A 10,022-nucleotide genomic window follows, 5' to 3' on the forward strand; every position below is an offset into this window, starting at 1 on the left:
CCAATATATCTTGGAAAGCTGTTTGTCTGTCCGCTATGCATTTGGACGCCTCTTAAGAGATCGTAAACAAATTTTGCATGGTGGTTCCTGAGAACAAGGAGCAGGATTGTATCTTATGTTTGAATACAATTGGATATATTCTATTCTTAATTCTACGAGATTACAATTTCTCAAGCAAGTCAGCCACTGGGTGTTGTACCTGGTAGGCTACCATATAGCCTGGCATGTGGCATTATACTGGTGACATCATAATGCACATAGCCTGCTGGCAGATAAGGAGAGTCAGATGGCTACAAAGTTTACACAGAAAGCAGACGAAGAAAGAAAGGAAGAGAGGAAGTCAGTTAGCGTGTGAGGAGAAAGCAAGAATGCTGGAGAACGAGAGAGAGAGGCGGAAATAATTGGGGACATCATAAGGTATTAAAGGAAGGTGATGGGAGGAACGGGGATGAGGGGAAGGGGACAGATGCGGAGGAGTAGGGGGGTTGGGAAGTGCTTTACCACTTCTACCTCATTGGGACCAACTGTGCAGCTGGACCAGTCTCCACACAAAGTAACATCCCCTAACATCCCCACCCTAAACCTTTAATGGCGTCAGCTGCCTGGCTGGTCCGTACTCCAACAGAGATGTGACAAAGAGATACATATACAGTATAAAGAGATCCTATCCTATTTAGTAAATTAATAGAAGATAAAACATAACTTTTATTATATCAGAGTACTAAATAACAATGTACAGTACATCAAATGGGTATCACATTAGACTGCTAGGTGCAGAATCTATAAATATACACAAAGGTGCAAGTGCAATACAAAAATAAGATTAAAAATACACCCCAGGAGGGGGGGGGGGGTGTAAGTCTGTCTAGTCTGCTGGTATTAAATGGCCAGCACAACAATGCTTATAGTCGTTGAAATGCCAAAAAGAGAGAGGTGGCGACCTTTAAAGGCTGAAATAATTGTAAACGGAAGGTACTATGGAGAAAATGTAACACAGCAGAGTGTAACACAATGGTGATTTGCTACAGTATAGTGCTTGTGATTCACTGAGTGAATAACCTGTTTAAGCTGAAATACTAGTACATTCCCCCCGCTTATTTTTTGTAAAGCATGTGACAACGTATAATTGATTGTACAATTATTGGAAGATTGTATCTTCACTTGAGAAAGACCACTTAGCTGGTTGAAACGTTGTGTATATGAGATAATAAATGTATTTTTTGAGCAAATCCGTAGTGCCCTGGAACTTTCTATTTTTTGCTTATCTTGGAGTTTTTCATTTACCGGGGACTCCCCTGGACCAGCAGCACCGGTAACAGCAAGTATCTGTATTTATTTCATGGTGTGCAGCATTATACTTGTATATATTACAATGTATAATTCGACACCCATTGCAGAGGCCGGCAATCGTTAGCTGCTCCTGTTAGAAATCTGTCAAAATCCTGCTTGCGTGGCTAACGAAATGGCCGCCTTTCAGTTTCCATCAAACCCTTCAGTCAGTGGGGTAACTCAGCAGCTACAATGTATCCTGATATTACTACGGTCAAATGCACTTTGCAGCTCAAACGGCTGGGAGCATTGGCAGCGCATTATCACAAACAGGAAAGACGTTGCAAAGATCTGCTGGGGGAGGTGGGGACAAAAACCTGCGATAGAAATCACAGGACGCTCAGTATATTAAAACTCATTAAAAAATGGCATTGAGTGGAATAAAAAAACGTAAAAAAATAATAATATCTAATATTACATAACCGATTTATTTAAAATAACACAAAGGATATGGCTTGGATTACTCCTTTGGGGCGGGGGCTTATGTATTTTCAAGGGGGGGGGGGAAGGTGTAGGAATTCTCCATTTGGGGTTACCATCTAGTCAAGTGTAACAATTATCATCCCCTAACAACAATAGTACTCTTCAGACATAACCACAATTGCGGCTTTTCGACACGTGTCTGATGCTTTGATCCCGATTTTCTCCATTTCAATTTAACTTCTTCGTTGCCTTTAGTTCTGACCCAGTTGGGTTGTTACCGTACACATTGTTTTAGCAGTTTAACAAAAAAACAAAAAAACCAGTGCTATCAAAAATGATCAGTTGCGTCGCCTGATTGTATTTTGGGGGAAGGGGGGGGGGGGGGGATCAATTTACTTTTAGATCGAAATTGTTGGGATTTAGGATTCTTTTAGGACGCGCCCAACAAACCTATTATGTTCTGATAACAATTCGCACAGGTCTCTTAAAGAGGTTATCCAAGTTAGGCGTTTACAAATAAATAAATAATAATAATATGATTGAAGCAGGGGATCTCCAGGGGCGAACCCCGTTAATTTAAGCTTCGGGGATCCCCGACTTCCAGAGATACTTACCTCCGTAGATGGGTGCAGGTAGCAGCTCCGGCCGGGCTTGGCTGGGGCTCTCGTAATGGCGGCTTCAAAGCTTCCACTTCACGGGGGGGCCAATAGGAAGCTGTGATGTCACCCCTTGCAGCTTCCTATTGGACCCGTGTGACCAGGTCCTTTAAATAGCGCCACGATACCGGGCACCCTCTTGGGAGGTAGGTATCTCGGGAAGCAAGGGGGTCCCGGGAGCTGAAATAAATGCGAGTTCAGCTCCAAAGACCCCCAGTTTTAACCCTATGTTAAAAAAAAAAACAAATAACAATAACAACAACAAAGCTACATAGCTTGCACTGTTCATTTAAATAAATTAATTCTATTCCTTCCTTTTCATATGAATAAACCTATTGTTCCTCATCCCAAATAGTAGACGCTGGATAAACATTTGCCTTACAACTTGGTGGAGGGGGCAGGGTTTTTTGCAGACCGAGTATTTTCAAATATAATGAGGGGTATATTGATGATGAGTATCTCTTTACACGCCCACTCCCCTGATAATGAACAAGTTGAACTGTAGAATGGTGCTGAGTAGGTCTCACGGTTAGACGGGCATTAAGGGTCTTTGGCACGAAGAGTGTTAAAAGGCATTAGGAATTGGCTGATTTATTCATTCATTTAACAAATGAAAGGGGGTTCATTTTCAGGGATCACACACGCGCACATACACACACACACACACACACACACACACACACTATCAAAAGGAGTCACTTTCCCTGAAGAGCTTACAGTCTATGTTAGATCTGTGTTAGGTCCCTTCACTCCAGAGTTTACCATCGAATATTTGATGTGAGATGAAGCAACTTCACAAGGAAACTGGGATTCGTCCACTTCGAAAAGGCACCGATGTTACAAACGGACAAGAACCCCCCGCCACCCTCCTACCCGGGGCAGCTATCCCTGGCCTTCAGGAAATCAGGCCAGATCTTCAGCAGCTCATCCGGCCTGTAGTGATGCACGGTGATCAGTTGCGCGAACTGGCACCTGTCGTACTCCACCCTGTCTATTCTGAACCAGTGTCCACCCGGTCTGGAGATCTTAACCCCTATCCTTTCCAAACACATCCCTACGAAGACGTCCTCCATCGGGAAGATGGTCAACAGAAGCCCCTGGTTGTATATCCTTCCCGTCAGCTCCCCTGAGAAGACGTAGCCTGTGCCGGAGCAGTAGGTTGGGTAACTGTTTTTGGAGTAGACTTCTGGCGCCACGTACCACTTGTTTGCCTTATCCCTGAAGGGGGAGCTGCCTGCGAACACCACGCCGGTAAAAAATCTAACCTTGGCCGCGCTCTCTGGGTGCAAAATCTGGCGCACCAGGAACCACGGGTTCAAAAACATGTCGCTATCAACCTTCATGACGTAGCTGGCATTCGGGCACCGGCGGCTGGCCCACTCCATGCCCATCAGAGTCTTGAGCGTGAGGTTGTGGTACGTGTCCAGAAAATCTTGCTGGATAATATCCCGGTGGGTGGAGCTCTCCTGTGTCACCTCCTCCTGGGTGGCATTAGAATGTGGCTTCCCCAAGAGGAAAAGTCTGGTGATGATGACCCCCTCAACCAAGCTCTCGTTGGCCCACGTCTTCCTTAGGGCATCTCTGACGGAGGCATCTTGTGGCGACGTAGGGATGAGCAGCAACAAGAACGGGGGCCGTCCTGCACATTTGTCGGCCTCCTCTATGAGGTAGGGGTACATTGGTAATGCAGACTCGAGCTCCATCAGCTCAGTGGGTGTTGCTGAGCTTGTGACCTCCGTGTAGGTCGTCTTCCAATTACTCATGTACCCAACAGAGAATATCACAAGCCAGGAAATGACAAATATGAAGATCTTTAAAGTCTTATGTAGGGTTGGGCATGGATGGGAAGTGCCTGTCTTGTTCATTCCCAGGTGCCCCTGCCAGGAGAACAATAAGCAGCAGTATTATTAACTATATCTGAATGTTTACTTTATATTAATATTCACTATACTGTATATGTAATAACATGCACTATATATACACTGTATATGTAATAACATGCAATATAGAAACATGCAATATAATAACATGCCATATGAAAACCAGCAGAGCCATGAAATACCCAAATGCAATAACATGCAAGTAATCTTGTTTTAATCATTTCCATTTTGCATAAAACTTGGTGTGTTTAATGTCTGCTAAGTTGAATAGTATGGGATCATGAGTTAGGAATCAAAGGTTAGTTAAATAGTTAGTAAGTCAATACAAAAGAGATCGGTCTTAAGAGATTACGAACACACGATGGACTAAGAACATTGGGCTGACAGTGAGAAGAACAGGTTATATTGCTAGGTAAACGGAAGTGTATAAATGTTGTATTGGGATGTATAGAATTCAGAATCATTTAACAACCAGGCTGAGAACAACCAGGCTGAGAACAACCAAGGTAAGAACAGCCAGGCCGAGAACAGCCAGGCCGAGAACAGCCAAGCCGAGAACAGCCAAGCCGAGAACAGCCAAGCCGAGAACAAACAGGCTGAGAACAAACAGGCTGAGAACAACCAAGCTGAGAACAACCAGACTGAGAACAACCAGGCTGAGAACAACCAGGCTGAGAACAACCAGGCCAAGAACAACCAGGCCAAGAACAACCAAATAAACTTTCTCCGCGCCCTGATGGCAGGGGTGGAGCTCCTGCTCTCCTCTCTCTGCCATTACCGAACCCTTCCTATTCCCCCCTCTCTTGCTTTTCCCTCCTTTGAGGCTCACACTGTCCAGATCTTCTCTCCTCTCCCTGTTCATGTGGCGGTCATCTATCGCCCACCTACCTCTACTCATCCCCCTTCTGCCTTTCTCTCTCACTTTGAATCCTGGCTCTCTTTCTTTCTCTCCTCAGACTCCCCTGTTCTTCTCCTTGGGGACTTCAATTGCCACATTGATGACCCCTCTCTCTCTTGGGCTTCCCGCTTTCTTTCTCTTACCTCTTCTTTTGGCCTTCAACAGTGGACTGCAGCCAGCACCCACAAGGATGGCCACTACTTAGACCTGGTTTTCACTAAAAATTTCTCTCTCTCTGATTTCTCCATTTCCCCTTTTCCTCTCTCTGACCATCATCTCATCTCATTCTCTTTATCTCGCTTCTCCCCTTCTCCACCTCCCCCCCGGTTCTGCAGAAACCTGCGCTCTATTCACTTACCTGACTTTGAGTCCACTTTACGCTCCTCCCTCTCCTCTCTCAGCTCTGCTACAGACCCTGACACCTTGGTCAGGAACTACAACTCTGCCTTATCCTCCTCTCTTGATCTACATGCCCCGCTTTCTCTCTGCCGCCCTCGCCCTTCTAACCCTAGACCCTGGCTAAATTCCCACACGCGCATGCTGCGTTCCTCCACTCGTTCCTCTGAACGCCTCTGGAGGAAGTCTCACACTCTCGCAGACTTCCTTCACTACAAATTTATGCTATCCTGTTTCAACTCTGCCCTCTCGCAAGCTAAACAAGCCTACTTTTCTGCACTAATCAACATGCACAAGTCTAACCCACGCCGACTGTTCTCTGTCTTTGATACTCTACTCAAACCACCCTCAGCTGCCTCTCCTTCCTCCATCTCCGCTCAGGACTTTGCTGACTATTTTAAGGAAAAGGTGGAATCCATACGGCAGAACATCCCCTCTGTTTCTTCCCCCCATCCTACACCTCTTCCTAACTCTCCTCCTGCCTTCCTTGACTCTTTTTCCACTGTCTCAGAGGAGGATGTGTTGCTGTTGATCGCCTCTTCTCCCTCTACCACTTGCCCTCTTGACCCCATTCCCTCCCATCTCCTAAAACCTCTAGCTCCTACTATAATCCCTACGCTTACACACATTTTTAACTCCTCCCTCTGCTCTGGAACCTTTCCATCCTCCTTCAAACATGCAACAGTCATACCATTACTCAAAAACAGCAAGCTTGACCCTACCTGTCTTTCTAACTATCGACCTGTCTCCCTCCTGCCTTTTGCCTCTAAACTCCTTGAACGTCTTGTATTCTCTCGCTTGCTCCATTTTCTCAACACCTATTCTCTCCTAGACCCTCTACAATCTGGCTACCGCACTGCTCACTCCACCGAAACAGCCCTCACTAAAATAACTGACGACCTCCATGCTGCCAAAGACAGAGGTCATTACACTCTGCTCATATTACTCGACCTCTTTGCAGCATTTGACACAGTGGACCACCCTCTTCTCCTCCACATTCTCCATACTCTAGGTATTCGGAACAAAGCTCTATCCTGGATCTCATCCTACCTCTCCCATCGTACTTTTAGTGTCTCTTCTGCTAACACCTCCTCCTCCTCCTCTATTGATCTCTCTGTGGGGGTACCCCAGGGCTCTGTCCTGGGACCTCTTCTCTTTTCTCTGTACACACTCTCTCTAGGTGACCTAATAACATCTTTTGGGTTTAATTATCACCTCTATGCCGACGACACACAAATATACTTTTCAACACCTGACCTTACACCTGCTATACAAACCAAATTTTCTGAATGTCTCTCTGCTATATCATCCTGGATGGCCCTCCGACGCCTTAAACTCAACATGGCTAAAACAGAGCTCCTCATACTTCCTCCCAAACCTGGCCCTACTGCCTCCTTCCACATTACTGCTGGAAATACAATCATTCACCCAGTAGCCGAAGCACGCTGCCTAGGGGTCACACTCGACTCCTCTCTCACATTCGCCCCTCACATTCAAAACATTTCTAAAACTTGTCGCTTTTTCCTCCGCAATATAACTAAGATACGCCCTTTCCTCTGTTGTTCGACTGCTAAAACTCTGACTCAGGCCCTCGTTCTCTCCCGTCTTGATTACTGTAACCTCCTGCTGTCTGGCCTTCCTGCCTCTCACCTGTCTCCCCTACAATCTATCCTAAATGCTGCTGCCAGAATCACTCTACTCTTTCCTAGATCTGTCTCAGCATCTCCCCTCATGAAATCCCTCTCCTGGCTTCCGATCAAATCCCGCATCTCACACTCCATTCTTCTCTTCAATTTTAAAGCTTTACATTCTTCTGCCCCTCCTTACATCTCATCCCTAATTTCTCGGTATGCACCATCCAGACTCTTGCGTTCTTCTCAAGGATGTCTTCTTTCTACCCCCTTTGTATCTAAAGCCCTCTCCCGCCTTAAACCTTTTTCACTGACTGCCCCACACCTCTGGAATGCCCTTCCCCTCAGTACCTGACTAGCACCTTCTCTATCCACCTTTAAGACCCACCTTAAGACACACTTGCTTAATGAAGCATATGAATAGCACTGTGGATATTCTGAACACGATACATAAAGCTTGGCCCGCTGCAGACGCACTTACCAGAACTCCCTCCTACTGTCTCTGTACGTTCTCCCTACCTACCAATTAGACTGTAAGCTCCTCGGGGCAGGGACTCCTCTTCCTTAATGTTACTTTTATGTCTGAAACATTTATTCCCATGATCTGTTATTTATATTATCTGTTATTTATATGATTGTCTCGTGTATTAATACTGTGAAGCGCTATGTACATTAATGGCGCTATATAAATAAAGACATACAATACAATACAATACAACCAAATAAACTTTAGGGGAATGGGACCTTCACAGCAGCACCCCTGATTGTGGAGTATATCAGGGGAGGGGTGCTGCCTGAGGATTAAGGTAGTTTAAACAATAGGAGGAATCTGAGAGGAAATGCAAATCCTCTTGATTGGGGCACACCCTACTTAATTGACTAACCACTTAAAGCTGCAGTTCAGTCTTTTTTTTATTTTTTTATTTATTTTTTTACTTCAATAGTTTCATGTGTGCAATCTCTAATTACCTAAAGAACTGTATAGCTGCAGGTCAATTCGTTCTCCATGTATTGATAGGTGAAATTTGGTGACATAATTAGTGCAGGGATCTGTTTTTCTTCTGCTTCTGTCTCTCAGTGGAAGCTCATGAATATTCATGAGCACTCCTGCACTGACATGTGCTAGAGGGAGGGCAGGGCTGACAAAGGGGTGTGCCAGGGCTTGTGACAGGACATGAAGGGGCAGTGCCTTAGCAAATGGCTGTTAAAATAGAATACAAGAAAATTGGTCTTTCAAAGTTGTTTTTTTAAAAACAGAAAATGCTAAAAGTATTTTTTATTACTACAGAACTGATTTATAAAAAAAAAACCACATGCAGGTTATTGACTGAACTGCAGCTTTAATTGAGATTGTGTACGTTGTTTGGTGGTGAGTAAAATTTACCTTCTATTAAGTCAATTAAAATGATTTGGCTTCTTTAGAACAAACACACCCTAATGTGCAAATTAGGTGACAAATTGCAGTTGTTACTGCATCTTTTATAACCAATTGCTTGGTGTGGGGGATACAGGTGTTGTCTTTATCGCCTGTGATTTCTCAGGCAAGCTAATGAGATTATCCCATTTCTTATCTAATGCACGGTCTGCTCGGGCCCCTTATCTCTGTATATCCTTTCTGCGACCTCTCCCACTGACATTAGCTATATGTCAGGTGCCTTTTATTATCAATATTGGGTCACTTACTAAATGAACAAAGGTTTTTTTATATTTATATATATTTTATGTATATTTATATTTTTATTACTTTTGATACATATAAGTGTATATTTTAATCAATCTTAATATGTTACTAATTCACTCTTATATTCTTCTCCCCTCTCTCTCCCTCGTTTTTGCTCTGTGAGTACATAAGAACCAATTAGTTATGGCTCCCTATAAACACCTAGAATATTATCATGATTAGATCCTGAATTTTATTTACTTAGATATTTTATTTACTTAGATGTTGTTTTAAATGCCTATTTGTATTAACACTGCGCCGTTTTTTGAACACTGAGTTATGTACCTATTTATTGGAGAAGCAGTGTATCTTTTAAATTTTCAATTATATAATTGTTATATTAAATTGGTTAATTGCTTATTTGTTCAATTGTTTAGTATATATAAACCCACAACTCATTTGAGAATTATTCATTGCTCCTGAGGAAGTTGTCTAGTACGACGAAACGCGTAGAGCCACTTTCATTGCTGCAGCTGCTCTTTCTACTGAAGGCTTCAGAGTTGCTGAGTTCCCCCACCGTTTGCCTCCAAGACCGGATGCCGTCACCCCAACAGCGGATGTGACGTCAGACGCCATCTCCCACCCGGTCTGTTGTGAGTCTAAGGAGAAGATCCCCGGTGAGCTGCTCCACACTGAACCAGCACTCCATTTGCCTCAAGTAAAGCCTTATGTGAACTATGATTATGTACACAATGTGAGTACAATTCCTAAAATTTGTTGTTTGTTTATATAAATTTTATGCACGATCGACACTATGGTCTGCCTTTCTTTTGCATGTCTCTGATCCACTCACATCTACTGACGTCTGAGCTGAGGTGCTGATTTCTTATGCTGTAAACATGGGCTGTTGTTCCTGAAGATCCTGACACCTTTCTACCTGCTGTGTAGATCAATGCTTTTTACCTTTTGACCTGCTGTAAGTAGGCATTGCTATAGAGCCAAGACATACATGTTTTATCCAGATTGAAAAGAACTTATTACACTATTGTATGCATTTATTTTTTATTTTTCATGGTGTATCCCTGCTATCTTCGCTCCCTTCCCATCCCGGTCAGGCAAGCTAATAACATACACGTAATAATACACAGC

The 10,022-nt window shown here is 43.9% G+C and overlaps 1 protein-coding gene across 1 annotated transcript; it reads right to left on the bottom strand.

The window, feature by feature from the left end:
• Window positions 1-687: 687 nt before the first annotated feature.
• LOC142470764 (beta-1,3-galactosyltransferase 2-like) lies at window positions 688-9,749 on the bottom strand. Its single transcript, XM_075577466.1, has 2 exons — window positions 9,727-9,749; window positions 688-4,285 (listed from the first exon to the last, which is right to left on the bottom strand). The coding sequence occupies exon 2, from the start codon at window positions 4,271-4,273 to the stop codon at window positions 3,278-3,280; it is 996 nt and encodes a 331-aa protein (XP_075433581.1). The 5' UTR covers window positions 4,274-4,285; window positions 9,727-9,749; the 3' UTR covers window positions 688-3,277.
• Between the last annotated feature and the right edge of the window lie 273 nt (window positions 9,750-10,022).

Source organism: Ascaphus truei, chromosome 20 (assembly GCF_040206685.1).
Source record: "Ascaphus truei isolate aAscTru1 chromosome 20, aAscTru1.hap1, whole genome shotgun sequence".
In the NCBI taxonomy this organism is placed as follows: domain Eukaryota; kingdom Metazoa; phylum Chordata; class Amphibia; order Anura; family Ascaphidae; genus Ascaphus; species Ascaphus truei.